Raw genomic sequence first — 15,697 nt, forward strand, 5'->3', positions numbered from 1 at the left:
CCTCAAACCCCATAATGAACTGGTCGGCTCAATCTTCCCTTGCCCCATCCATTTATTCTCTGCCTGGTCGCATAATAAAAACCCTTGATAAGATGTGATAATTGATTGATTACACTCAACTGATAAACACTCGAATAGGCTCACAATATGGCATATTTATTCCACCAAATAAGTGGACTCGAACTCGCGCAAATCGGCTCAACAGACAACTGACTTGCCAAGTGAGCTATATCAGAAGCCCACTTTAATGGATATTTTTGGAAATAAAAATCAAATTAAATTAGTTGATATTTGATGAACTAAGTGTAAGCATTCGAGATTGCACGGTTTAATCAGAGCTCGGATTATTTAAGAAAAAAAAATAAGAAAAAAACTTGTCCGGTCCGGTCGCCAGGATATCAAACGAAAATTCCCGGATTTGTCCACAGTATCCCCAGCAAACATTTTCGTGGGTACATCTCAACAAACTTTTTTTTTACGTTTCATATACATTATAGAATCATCGCATAAAACTCTAAAAACAGTTTTAACCTACCAAAGTTGAGCCAATATACATACATATTTTTAACTTCTGGCTCAAGCGATAAAAATTATACAAATTGGACGATATTCAACACCTTATTCGGACGCCCTGAAAGTATGAGAGAGAGCGCTTTTAGAGAGAGAATACAACAAGGTTGTTTTCTCACTTGAATCCCGCGGGGGAGAACAAATTTGCAAACATGGCGACTTTTTATCATATCCGATTTATACCGACTTTAAGTAACTATTTTTACGACTGTTTACTTATTTAGTCGGAATTGCGATTCTCATTAACACTGTTAACGGTTTGAACTATCAAATGATTCATTTTTATTATGTCTGTGTAAATAAAAAAAAAATTGTAGCTTTTTCCATTGAAAAAAGTTTTCGAACAAATTTTTGGAATTGTAAAGTTGAAATTAAAAGCCGCTGCTGTTCATCGATAATTTTTTGAATAAAAATTCGCTTCGATTTTTTTTGGTGAAATAAATGGAGCATAGAATGAGCTGATTTTTTGAAAAACTCCTGAATTGTCCTGACTTTGGAAAATGTTTTTTGAAATGTCCGTCCCAAATTGTCCTGATTCCCAAAATATGTCTTAATGTTTATTGAATTTGCATATTTAATGATGAAACTATCAAACAAATCTGTAATAAGATTGGTAAACCCAGGGCTTGTGATATAGCTCAGTTGGCATGTCTCCTGAGCCAACCCTGGTCGAGTTTGCCCGGATATTTCCCATTTTTTAATGTAAGTTTTGAAATCCGATGCCTGGACTTTGCCGGGTTTCTCCGTGATAATTCCAGGAAGAATCCTGTCATTTAAACCGCAAAACTCTTAAAAAATTCGAATATTGGGCTTCTTAACATAAGAAGAACCAAGGCAAAGAACCGGGCAAAATCCGGACACAAAAAGTGAGAAAAATGAAAAAGATTCTTTTTTACAAAAAATGTTTGAGGACATGTTTCGCTAAAACAAGTTAATAACAATTTTTGATTTGACGCAAAACCGTAAATTTTGTAAACTTAATTTTAGTTTTAGGTTTGGATTTTTCTAAAATTATGGAATAATGCGGGCATTTTTTCCTCGATTTTCAAACAACTAATCCAGACCGGGCGTTTTCAATTCTTTTTCTTCGAAAATCCGGGCAAGCTCAGTTTTAAACCGGGCAATCGGCAAAACTTGCTTTGGAGCCGTTCTATTTTGTAAATTTTATTAGTTTTAGTTAGATAATAATGTCAAAATAGATTTTTCATGATTCAATAATTTTAATTTATGTTTGGTGTTTATGAAATTAGTTGAAAAATGTTTTTTTTTTGTTTCGATTATAGTCGTTGTTCTGGAACGAACGAGCCACTGAACCACCCTAATATGCGAAAAGGCCCAGTAGCAACATGGCGATGCTGCGCGCATTAACGGATGTAATGCGCGCCAAAAACATTCGGGTTTTCCTCGGGTCTCGGGTTTTCCAAAGGGTCGAGACAAATTTAGCCCCAGGTTAGGCCTCTTTTCCATCCAACCACCAGCAGAGATGGTAACACAGTCAGAGGCCCGAGCGGCCAAGTCAGAGGCCAGCATGGCCATAGTCAGATGCCCAGAGAGGCAAGAGTTTGTGTCGGAAATCCTTGTAGTTCTAAGTTGTAAAGTTAGTAAAAATACAGTCCACTATTTGTAATATGTTTGAAAGGATGTGTGCGGTTATTAATCGAAGGAAGAAAGGTCTGAACAGTCGTTTTACCATCTTTATGGCATTCGCGACTTAGTTGAAAAATGTATGTATGTACAGAAAGTTTGGCAACTTGTAATTCCTGAAGAGTGTCAAAGTAGGCTACAGTTCAGGAAGGAACTAGGAAGGAACTACTTCTTATAAGGTTTATTTCGAAGTCTTTCATTCCGACCGTAAACTAATTTTTTTGCAAGTAATCTAAAGGATGTTTTGCAAAACCACTGTTTTGTCATAGAAAAATGATTTGTGCGAAAATTTGAACCAAAATCCCAAAAATAAATCGAAACCACAGGTTGAAAACCTGAAATACTACTTATCTAAGGGACCATTCAAATATTACTTAACGCTTTTAGGGGGTAGGGAGTATAGCAGTTTTTTACGCTTTGTGAATTTTGCTCAGAAATTTTGAGACGAATGTGTTACGTAGAGGGGAGGGGGGGTTGAAAATGCTCCAAAATTGCGTTACGTAATATTTGTAATGTAATTTTTTCTAATAAATTGAAATCCACCGTCGTGTTAGACCAGAGACAACTGGGTGGATTGTTATTTCACCCTTATCACCCAAGAAATAACAGGCATAATTTCGTGTAAATCAATTTGATGAAAAAAAAAAACAAATAACTGGAGTGAGGTTAGCAGACATTTAAATTTGATGTGAGTATTACATGAAAATTGATGAATTACTACAGGAGTCAGACTCATTACAAATAATCCTACATTCGTGAAAAAGTTATTTTGATCAATAAACTTTTTGAAAAGATAAATTCTTATACAAAACTGCACATCTTTAGCATAAATCTGTCAAATGATCTGAAACTTTGAGCGTTTTTCAAGTGCATTTTTAAGCTCCTTATTGATTTTCATGATGTATTAAATTGATCAACTTCCAAGTGAGACACAAAGCAATAATTTTTCAACTGATATTTCCTTTATAGGGGTAAATCAGGGCATATCGCTTCCTATTATATTTTCATCAGTACATAATATAAAAAAAATGATTTTTAAAGGACCTTTTAGTTCGTTTAAATGGAATTTTAATGACTTAAAATTTCAAGCTGCTAGGACATATAAAGAAAAAAATCCCATAAGTGGGTAAATACCCAGCAAACATTTTTGTAGGTACATTTCTCAACCAACTTTGCTATACGCTTCATATACATTATAAAATCATCTTATATAACTCGAAAAAACAGCATTTACGTACTAAAGTGGAGGCAATATACATACATATTTTTAACTTCTGGCTTATGCGATAAGTGTTGCAAAAATAGGACGATATACAACACCTTTTACCGTACATCCTGACAGCATGCGAGAGAGCGCAAGTTTTGCTCTCAATGCATGCAAACCGTTGCCAGCGACAATATTTGCTGCTTCTCTCATTGGACAGTTTAACCAAACGAACCCTCTGTTTTTAGAAATCTGATTGCACTGCTAATCGCAGAGAGAACAACAAGGTTGTTTTCTCACTTGAATCCCGCACGCGGGAGACAAATTTGCAAACATGGCGCAAATTTGTCATATACGAGTCGGTAGACTTTAACTAACCATGTTTACGATCATTTACTTGGTTTGGTAGGAATTACGATTCGAATTAACATTGTTAACGAGTTGAGCTGACATTTCTAATGCGATGTTATGTTTGCTGGGTACAGTCAAAAAACACTCCATTCAGATAGCTCCGGACAAATCCGACGACAGATTTGAATTCCTGCAAAAATTTCTCTTAAGATGTCATGGGATATCGGGTCCAAATTTTACGCCCATTTGTATGGACGACCCCCTTCAGATAGGGCCGTCTCCAAATTGGATTTCATTTGAACTAGAAGTTTACATAACAAGCTTCCATGCCAAAAGTCAGCTCCATAATCGCGATGTTGGCCGAGTCTTAAAAAGGCTTTTAAAATGTGCAAAAATCGGATAACTTTAGGCACAAATTTGCCAGTGCAACTATTGGGCACAGATAATCTGTTTTTAATGATTTTTTTTTTCATTTAAATTTCACTTTTTAGAACATTTGAACTTTTGGATCTTGTCGACCAAACATGTATGAATAATTGACAGAAAAAGTCGAAAGAATTCGGGTTGAATGACTAAATTACTGCATTCAAACCAAATTCATGTGCTTAGCTGTGCAATAATTGGCAAATCACCCTATTTGAACACATGCTCAAAAGATGCTGTTCCCTAGTTCTTTATTCAAAAAATTTAAACTGTATTTGGTGAATTTTTTCTTCATATTTGCAGAGTTTTATTTATATACCTTCACGTCCAAAAGAAACAAACATTTTTTTTAAATATATGGAAAATTGCCAAACACAACAACTTAAAATCGTGGTTTCTCGATATGAGCTTTTGTGCATCTCTACCCCTTTCGCTTCAAAGACCTCAAATGAAAGAATAAGAAAATTCCAAAAATCGGTTGTCACGTGATTTTGAAAAATATTTAAATCTACAAACCTTGTTCGAAAAATTTTAAGCCATCTGCAATCGTTATAGCTTTTCTGTTTTTTATAGACCATCAGACTGAATCGATTTTGAGTCCTTTTTAAATTTCTTAATCCCTGGGGTCTAAAAAGCTTTGTTTTGATTCAAAACTCATCCGTGATTTTTTTTCAGAATTTTTTAGGTGATGTTTACATGAGTAAATTTAAACTTTTTGGTTTGTATGGGAAAATTGAATATTTTTTTACTGAAAAATTATCATCAATTTTGTTTCTTCTAACGGGTTATGTGTCAGTTTGTGCCAGTCCTAAGGAAAATCTCCGCAGAACAACTTTGTCGAAGACCTTAAATTTCGTAGCTTATTCGGTACAAACATTATTAGCTGTTTAATAGGGGTATGTCTTTTGGCATTGAAACACAAAGGAAATGTGGTCATGTAATACCTCTCTTGGCATCCAGCAGTGATGTCAATTGAATTTATTGTTTTTAGACGCCAAAAGCCGCCATACCCCTGTTAAACAGCTAATAACTTTTTTGGCAATAAAGCTACGAAGTTACGGTCTTTGACAAAGTATTTAGCGGAAAATTACTTTTGAAAATTTTAAAAATTGGCACAAAAACCGTAAGCAGGCTCGGCTCCACAGAAGAAACAAAAAAATTTTGGATTTTTCAGTAAAAAACAATCAATTCTCCTATACAAACCAAAAAGTTTAAATTTACTCATGTAAATGTGACTTAAATATTCTGCAAAAAATCATGGATGAGTTTTGAAAAAAAAAAAACGAAGCTTTTCAGACCCCAGGGCTTGAGGAATTCAAAAATGACCCCAAATCGACTCAGTCTTATAGAACATTGCACATTGATATCGATTGAAAATAAAAACAAACAAAACAACTGATGTAATTTTTTTTGTTGATTACTCCACAATTATGGGCAGAATTGAAAGTTTTACGTTTAGGAGTATAGAAATTGAATATATCCCATTTGTAGTTGAGGGATAAGAAATCAGTTTGCAGAGCTCTGAACGCTAGATTCCCAAATTCAAGATAGATTGATTATCAATATTTTATTTAGATTGATTTTAAAATTAACAAAAAAATCTAAAAATCGAATTGAAGACTAATCCAACACTACTCTGAATTCTTACTTCATAGTTGAAAGTTTTGAACACAAAATCGAAAAATGTTGATAATGACAGTAACCCTGTGAGTTTTTATTGATAGATTTTGTTTACTCAGAGCTCAATTGAAAAACTGAATTTTTTTAAATTGTAGCCATAGATTTCTAATTTTCAATCCGGGTAAGATTTGCAAATCAAGAATTGTTGAATAACCATCACATCAATCACCTGAACCAATTTTTTTGCGTGCAGACATTTGATGGAATTTTTTGTTAAGATATAGGGTGTTCCTAAAACTTAAATTCACAAAAACAAATTGTATTAAGGAACTTTAAAATTCAAAAGCAATTTCTACTGAAACATCTTGAAAGTCATTTGTACCATGAGCAAAAACCGTTCAAGTAACATTTGTTAAAATCCCAGAAAAATATACAAACATTTTCAAGTACAGCTTGAATTTACAAATTTTTTGATTGAATTGGAATGCAAAGTTTGGTTTAAAAAAAAGGAAGAAAAAAGTATGTTTAGCTAATTTTGCATCCAATAACTATGATAAGATCACTCATTTTCGAGGGGAAGAAAGGCACTCACAAAGTTTCCAAACATATTCCAAAACAGTAGAGTATCTGAAATGCAACTCACTCACTCACTAGAAACTCGAAAACTTCGTGTCCAAGCTAGGTTTCGAGCTAATCTTTCCTGCAGTCTCACCGTTAATACTCTCAAACACCCCCCAAGAAAATCCTTGGACCAAACGAGGAAAGCAGTTCACCCACCCACTCACCAGTTGGCTACTCAAAGAGAACTCAAACCCACCCACAACAGCAGCCCGAACTGTTCCACTAGAGCCCGTCATAATCGTGTCCTCGGGAAGTGACGGAAAATTAAGAGATCCTTCATCAGCCAGGCAGGCACGCAGGCAGGACACCCACTCGAGCGACACGACACGGCTCCGGTTTTTTTTCCTCACTTGACAGACACGAATAAAGAGCCAAAACCAGCCAGAATCGTTACTCAGAGGACCAGGACGTGGTTTGGTTTTGTTGAATCAGTTCGGTCGAATCACTCGTGACGAACGGTGTTGCTGAAGAGAGTTTTCCACCGGTTTCCGACTCTTGGTTGCAAGTCCTAACTTCCGCACGACGACCGAGATTCACGATTCCTGGCACGCGGCGCTTGTTTTGTTGAGAAATTTACGTCGTCGTCGTCGTCGACATCGAAGTCCTTCGGTTTGGTCGTGGGAAAATACGCTCGTTAAAGTCCTTCCTTGTGAACTGTGCCGTGTTGTGAAGCAGATTTAGATATTGCCATTCTTTGCCGTTTCGTTCCGTTTCCGGTGCGTGGGCGACGTATTAGTTGGTACTGACTGGAGCAGAACATTTATGTAGAGAGCTCCGTGTATGATGTTTGGAAAAGTAAACGTTGCTGTTTCTCGGGTTTCCTTCCTTCCTCAAGGGGATTTGCCAATTGCCTCTAGGGGAAGGGACATTTGTGGGGGAGGGCGGGTTTGCGATTGTGAATGTGGGCCGCCAGCTCGTTTAGTTTCGTTTATTTAGTGTGGAACTTTTGTTGGCCGAGGGTAATTGTTTCCATCCATTCGGAGTTTGCTTTGGCGGCCAAACCAAGCTGTTGTTGGATTAGTGTGTAAATAAACCCCTGAAGTGTGTGGAAGTGGAGGGATTTGGAAACAGCAGCAGAGTGATAGAAAAACGATTGTGAAATTGAAACCAGCGAGCGTCGAGGTGGATTGATCAATTTGTGAGGCGCCGAGAAAGAATGTCTTCCGATTTGAGCGACTATAAGTGGAAAGTTGAGAGTTTGATTGTTTACATCCTAGTGAACTACAACTGTAAGTGGCATAACTAGGATATGTCGATCGATTGGAGCGAAGTGTCAGACTTTTTACATAAACAGTTTGGCGAGCAACAGCTGGTATTCGGAAGGCGAGATACGCAATGCGAGGAAATGCTATCGTCGGCACTGCTTAAACGCGTGTCACTATCGAAGGTGCGATTTTTTTCTCGGTGTTCTTTAATCAAATTATTTTGTGTATCTTTAAAAATTATTGATAACTATATCCCAAAAAGTAGCGACTATAAAAAAGGGGTAAATTGCATGATGAACCGTTTTGGATTCTTTGAACAATAATAATGTGTTCAGTAATCTAAGTGAAGAAAAACCAAAATATGAAAAATCACACAATATATTTTGAAAACTATTATCGAAATAGTTAGTGTAGTTTTTTCACAAAGACTTTATCATAATAAAACTTGAGGGATTGCTTTTTTATGTAGAGTGTTTTCCTGCATACAGTCCAGATATAGTTTTAATTACACTAGTTTACAGCATATTCAAACTAAGTAAACTGAAGATAATTTTTAACGTTGAATCCGGAAATAATATTCAAAAGAAAATCTTTGTAGAAAAGTTTTTAAGAGATTTTAAAGAAATTTAAGAAGAAGGAAAAAAGGAGTTGTACTATATCCAAATATTTCGAATTGCCCAATATCATATTGAAGTCTAGTTTTGCATATTGAAGGTGTATAATATTGCTATCTATCATCTGAACTTTATTTTTGTGTGAACGATTAACTGTATTCATTATATATTTGAGTTTGTTGTTTTTAAACACGATAGTAGAATTTTAAAAATTTTATTTTCTATTGTCCTAAAATGTCAATTTAAAACAAAAATTATAAAGGTTTATTTATCAAAATCCGTAAAAAATATAGAAGTTATGGTTACTTAACTACAACAGAAATGTTTGAGTTTTCGAATAATTTAACGAACTACAGTGTTCAGTAGAACGTATAATCCCAAGCAACCCAAAATTCCCTTAAAAAGGTTTCATAGAAGTTTAATCAGCTGTCATTTCTGTATGAAGAGAATGCTAATCAGCCCAAAATTTAAGTTTCTGAAGCTACTTTCAAGTTCGTTTAGGTGGCTGTAGAGAATGCTATTCAGCTTCTAAGAGAATGTCAAAAAACTTCAACGCGCCGAAAAAATCCGGTTGGCAGATTGCTCTGACATCCAGATGACAGACTGTTATGTTGCCGGCCTATAATGGTCTATCTCATTGATTTTAATTATATTATCTTGATTACAAAAGCTACTTACGCCAAGAGAATTGAACCGCTGGTCTCGAGGTTGCAACCCAAGTAACAATTTTAGCTTTATTATGGTCAGCAAAATTTCGTTTGGACTATAGCATAAATCTTCATAAAAAGCTGAAGCACATTCTATAACATCACCTGGACTCTAATAAAGCCAAAATTAGGCTATTTGGCCCTACCCTAGACTGAATTAACTGAATTCCTTTTATGCTTATATACAGGATATTATTGTTGAGCTAATGTGATCACTCATTTTAGTGGTTTGTGCCAACGTAAGAACTTTTAACTACACAAATAACACACGACGTATTACAGGACACGACACTTAACGTTCTTACTAACGGAAAAAAAGGAACTAAAATTACCTTTTTGTCGACCGGTTTCGGGCTCGATGTTGCCCATCTACAGGACGATGTCCGACTGATTCCGCAGAAGAAAAACACTAACACAGCATCATACTATCACGTAGTATTTGTCGAAGAGGGGTTGGTTTTTATACATTTTTGTTTGCCAAGTTGAAAAGCGGCGAAATGATAGGCGCGTCATCCTCGTTCATTAAAGGCCTCTCTGAAGTCGTGATGTACATCGATTCCCAGGCATTTAAATGTGACGCTTTTCGAACACATTTTTTGAATTTCACCTTTTCCCAATCTATGGAATGGTTGAATTCTGATGCATGGGCGGCAACACTGGATTCGTTGGATCTGTTGTTTTCTACGGCGTTTTTATGCTCCTTTATCCGTGTTTTAAATTTGCGCCTTGTTTGGCCAATATAGACCGCCGGGCAGGCCTCGCAAGGTATCTCGTAGATACCAGATCTTTCCTCCGGAGGCACCTTATCCTTTAGTGAAACCAAACAATCTTTTAGGGTGTTGGAACTTTTGTAAGCCACTTTCAAACCGTGGTTGGAGAGGATCTTCCGAATGCCATTGGTCAGTGGTGGGTGGAACGGCAAACTGACCCTTTGGGATTCTTCCTTTTCTGGTTTGAAAGTGGTGGCATTACTTCGGAACCTTTTTCTTTCGTGTTTGCGTAGGATTTTATACACGAATTTTTCGTCATAACCGTTCAGATTGGCCGCCAATAAAATCCTTTCTTTTTCGCTTTCAAACTCACTGTTTTCCATCGGTATGTTGAACAAACGGTGTGCCATTGAATGAAACGCGGCTTGTTTTTGTGCACCAAAACAAGGGAAAAACAAAGGGAAAAACTTTTCCCCCGAGTTTGGTGGCGCTACGTCGACGATATCTTCGCCACAGTTAAAGAACGATATCTCCCACAAACTCTTGAGCTCTTGAATAGCCAACACAGCTCGATCAAATTCACCGTCGAAAAAGAAGTTGATGGAAAACTCCCTTTTCTCGACCTGCTCATCTCCAGAAAAGATGATAGCACGGTGAAATTTGGAATCTACCGAAAACCGACATCAACCGATCGCTACATAACGGTAGATTCAAATCATTTTGGTGCACAAAAACAAGCCGCGTTTCATTCAATGGCACACCGTTTGTTCAACATACCGATGGAAAACAGTGAGTTTGAAAGCGAAAAAGAAAGGATTTTATTGGCGGCCAATCTGAACGGTTATGACGAAAAATTCGTGTATAAAATCCTACGCAAACACGAAAGAAAAAGGTTCCGAAGTAATGCCACCACTTTCAAACCAGAAAAGGAAGAATCCCAAAGGGTCAGTTTGCCGTTCCACCCACCACTGACCAATGGCATTCGGAAGATCCTCTCCAACCACGGTTTGAAAGTGGCTTACAAAAGTTCCAACACCCTAAAAGATTGTTTGGTTTCACTAAAGGATAAGGTGCCTCCGGAGGAAAGATCTGGTATCTACGAGATACCTTGCGAGGCCTGCCCGGCGGTCTATATTGGCCAAACAAGGCGCAAATTTAAAACACGGATAAAGGAGCATAAAAACGCCGTAGAAAACAACAGATCCAACGAATCCAGTGTTGCCGCCCATGCATCAGAATTCAACCATTCCATAGATTGGGAAAAGGTGAAATTCAAAAAATGTGTTCGAAAAGCGTCACATTTAAATGCCTGGGAATCGATGTACATCACGACTTCAGAGAGGCCTTTAATGAACGAGGATGACGCGCCTATCATTTCGCCGCTTTTCAACTTGGCAAACAAAAATGTATAAAAACCAACCCCTCTTCGACAAATACTACGTGATAGTATGATGCTGTGTTAGTGTTTTTCTTCTGCGGAATCAGTCGGACATCGTCCTGTAGATGGGCAACATCGAGCCCGAAACCGGTCGACAAAAAGGTAATTTTAGTTCCTTTTTTTCCGTTAGTAAGAACGTTAAGTGTCGTGTCCTGTAATACGTCGTGTGTTACTAATGTGATCGTTTATTTTTTTTATCTAAACTATTCCAGGGAAATATACAATGACATACATAAAATTGCAAACAGGTTTATGAACAGCTTTATTATTCATCAGTACCCCTATTGCAGTATTTTTCAAATTTTTTGAAATTGTACTTTTTTGCAGAAATCGAGATAAACTTTATGATATGCTCAGTGAGCGCAAATGTTAGCCATATACATTCCTGGAAGATTCAAGAAGAAGTTCAGGTAGCGCTCAAGCAATAACTACTATTGGATCATTTTTTTTATTTTCTTTCTACTGAAAATACATACAAATTTACATATATTTATCTATTTGAACTTGAATTATATACGGAAAAAATGGCAAAAAAGCAAAGTTACAAAAGCCAGAAAAACGCTAAGTTTCTTCTACTTTTAAAGCATTTTTCTTAGACTCTGAAAAACAGCTAACAAAAGGTCGTAGCAGGGGAAGTTTATTGTATTTTGTTAACAACAAATTAATACAATTTCAATATTTTATTCAAACCAGAATTTATTCCGAAGAAGATTGTTAAATCTCTTCAACTGTTGGTTTTGTTGAATTTCCATCAATTTTCCTTAAGAAATATGAAATACGACGTTTTTTGGATAAATTAAGACGTAAAGTTGAACAAAGAAACGTGGTTTTTAAACAAAACTTAGAGATAAAAATTGTTAGAACCACTTTATGAATTATTCTCGCGAAAAGAGCGTTAGATATGGCGTTTTCTTATCTTCAATTTAGAAAATTTTTAAACATGTGTTTTTCGATAAGGTGAACTTATCACAATTTTACCGACGAATATTTTAAATTTTACGCCTTTCAAAAATGAATTCAAATCTTGAGCCAGAATATCAATCAATTAAACGATAAGATAGTTTTCATTATCGTGAACATTTCACCCGAGGCCATCAATCCTCTATGAGCTGATTTAAAGAAACTACGAGGTTTTGTTGCCTGTTCTGCCACTGTGCGTCGATGAAAACAAAATATTCCAAAAAAAAAAAATGCGTTTCAATGGTGTTTTTGATTATAAACACACGAATATCATCAAAACAGTTAACCATACGCAAAAAAGAAGTTCAGATGATTGATAGCAAAATTATTCACCTTCAATATGCAAAAAAAAAACAGATTTTAATACGATGATTCAATATGAGCATTTCGAGATATTCGGGTCGTAGTACTAGTACTTTTTTTTCTTTTTCTTTTTTTCGAAATTTTATATTATTACAGCTTATTATAAATACAGATTTGGAAAGATATAGATGATCGAAATTTCCATCATTGAACCTATTGTTCCTATTTTGGTACTGAACTGATACATTTCATTGGACCTAGAACTAAAATTCCTATAAAAAGTATGATTTCACAAAAAAGAAAATTAACAAATTCATTGGAAATAGAATTTTTATTCAAATATTATCATTAAAAAGTACTACAGTTTTTTATCCACTCAAAACACTCAAATTTCTGTTATGAATATTTAAAACACTTTCACTCTCCATAAGCTATATCAGCAGAACAAAAAATGACACTTTTTGGTATTTACTTACTTATAGTTTATATGCGTAAAGCTGACAAAAAAAAAGTTGGAAATGTTTAATATAAAAATTCAAATGATAAATAAAAGAAAATCGCCTCGACTAGGAATCGAACTCGAGTCTTCAGATTACCTCATCGACACCTTACCAGTAGGCCAAATCGTCCGATGAAATTAGTCAAGCTTAGCTCTTTAATTCAGTTGACTTCATCAAGTTAAACTCGCTACTAGAATCTGCGGCAAAGAACGCTCTTGGTGCCCTGATTAATGGTGCTTATACTGCCCCATGGAGGGTTCTCATTACGCCCCTACAGTGACTGGTTTGCAGCATTCGGTAAAAATTTTTAAAAAGCATTTTTAAACGTTTTTAACTACTTTTTCAAGTTTCAGCCAGTTAGGAAGTTATTTCCTGGAAAAAGACTTATTTTGTGTTTGAACACGAAACAATTATGTAACTCACATATTATAGCTGTTTTCTATGGTTAAATTAGCGTCCTTCTTAAGGTGGCCATTATGCCCTTATCTCCCCTATTTGAAATATAGTCGATACTTTTTGGGAATAGTTTTGACAATAACTCATACTAAGGTAAGTATAAAAAAATCTCTAAGTGTAGGTATCTTGACAAATAACTAAACACTAAACAAAAATGTCATCAATGTATCTGGAATTAAGGTGTGTCAATTCATACTTACGTACTCTCTCTTTTTCTCTCAAAACGACGAAGCCTTCAGCAGCAAACCTAAGATCGATTCGAAAATTTTGAATTCTCACGAGTACTCACCTGAAAATAGAATAGAAAAATTAACTTATTAATGATACAGATAATTTCAGATAAAAGACGATTATTACATTAATCCATAAAAATAAAAATTATATTTGTAAATTAGACAAAATTGCTGCTTAGTACCGTTGCTTCATTAGTTTCCAACACTTCTTTTTTGTAAAATAATCATTAATAATTGATTCACTCCATTTTTATTATTTCAAAAGAACTAACTCAGCCGGCACGTCAGTTGCCTCCTGAGCCAATGTACGCGAGTACGAAGTACGAGCCCAACATTTGGTAAACATCGAACACAGTTGTTCCGGATAAGTTTTTCAATAACAGTCTGCCAACTGCAACATTGATATAAAGTCGCGAATGCCACCAAGATGGTAAAATGACCATAATCCAAACTAAAAAAAAAAATCAAAGTTTATCTTCACATAGATATAAATAATTTTTCACCTATTCCTAATGAAAAAATAATTTTTGTTGAAATTTTTAACCCTATTTTTCATCATCGTCGGCTGTTGGCGACTAATTTAATGAACCGATTCGATTTTCAATGTACTTTTTTTTCCTCAAACCTGATTGAATGATGCAATCATGGCCTAAGTTCATCTCTAAACTCATAATTTCAATTTCCTAATCAAAATTTCAAGAACGACTAAAATTATTCAAGAGTAAAAAATCTTGACTAAGGATAAAATCCAAACCTTCGAAATCTTACTACAGCTAATAACAAAATTTCTCACTTGTTAGTAGAAGTTTAGTCCCGAAAATCAAATTCCAGTAAAATTAAAATAAGCTCGCCAGATTGCCCAGATTTTGTCCGATTTTTTTTACTTCATTTGTTTAATCAAACAAAAAAATTTATATGAGTCTTTAAAATTATTAATTTCGAAAACTATTCTTTAAGTGATTTTCTACATGATTTTTATTGAAAATTTTCAAATTCGCATGGATATTGATCAAATATTGGGAAAAAAAATTGAATTTAAATTCTTGGGTTTTGCCCGGTTGAGACAATGCAACTTTTTACGATTTTGATATGAAATTGATTGTTGTTTGCCTCAAGTGCTCGGGTCTGCATGAAAACTCTCGCGCGGATCTTCACAAAAATACGCACCTTGTATGGATGTGCAACAGTTGCAAGTTGATGATATCCAAAGCTCGTTTTTCAAATGCTTTGATATCAACCAACGTTGCAAACAATGCTTTAATTGACTCCTTGAAGGATTCACTTAAAACTGAGATCCGCGAGAGCATTCTACAAGAAGTCAGGAATGAACTACGCTCTAACCCTCCTCCGATAAACGTTTGTGCCACTCCTACTCTCAAACCAAGAGCTGGTTCTTCCATGGGATCCGCTGCACCTACTTCTGCTCATCTTAAACGTCGTCGTGATAAACCACTTGTCATCGAGAACATCAGTGCACGTCAACCAAACTTAATGTGCGCCGTGGGTACCGGTGCGGCTAACAACGAAATCACGATTCAAAACCATTTGTTTACGGCATCTCCCTCTTTCTGGCTTTATCTTTCTGGTATTGCTCCAAATGCGCCTGAAGAAAACATTCTGCGGTTTGTGCGTTCACAATTAGGTACCGATGAAGTCCAACTAAAAAAACTGGTTCCCCTGGGCAGAGAAGTTAGCACCTTGTCATTTGTCTCTTACAAAGTTGGAATTTCTCTCGACCTGAAAGAGAAAGCTTTGTCATCAGAGACCTGGCCCGCTGGAATTCGTTTTCGCCAGTTTGTAGAGAATACCTCCGAACGTTTTTTTCCCAACCCGAAGCAGCCCCGTTTGGAATTCAAACCGAACCAAATGACACCTTTCGCGACTCCAATTTGAGAGAGGCGACCAACTTCGATAATCTACCGTACCTAGAAACTCAACCCGCCACTTCTGCTCCTTCTCCGCCAACTCCCGCTTCATTCAACACATCAGTTCCCGTTCATTCTGCCACAATGAACTCAAACGCCCAGCTAATGGTGTATTACCAGAACGCCGGTGGTATGCGTACCAAAACCAATGAGTTTTTGTTAGCACTGTCTTCATGTGACTATGATGTCATCATGATAACAGAGACTTGGCTA

General features: G+C 36.0%; 2 protein-coding genes across 2 annotated transcripts in view; one reads left to right on the forward strand and one right to left on the reverse strand.

The window, feature by feature from the left end:
- Positions 1-15,697, forward strand: part of LOC129742247 (tyrosine-protein phosphatase Lar) — a 740,954-nt gene that overhangs the window by 241,836 nt on the left and 483,421 nt on the right. The gene's annotated exons all lie outside the window — the stretch shown is intronic.
- LOC129742246 (uncharacterized) lies at positions 9,420-10,079 on the reverse strand. The gene has a single exon (XM_055734121.1). It carries the CDS (start codon positions 10,077-10,079, stop codon positions 9,420-9,422), a length of 660 nt encoding a protein of 219 aa, XP_055590096.1.

This window comes from Uranotaenia lowii, chromosome 2 (genome assembly GCF_029784155.1).
Source record: "Uranotaenia lowii strain MFRU-FL chromosome 2, ASM2978415v1, whole genome shotgun sequence".
Classification (NCBI taxonomy): domain Eukaryota; kingdom Metazoa; phylum Arthropoda; class Insecta; order Diptera; family Culicidae; genus Uranotaenia; species Uranotaenia lowii.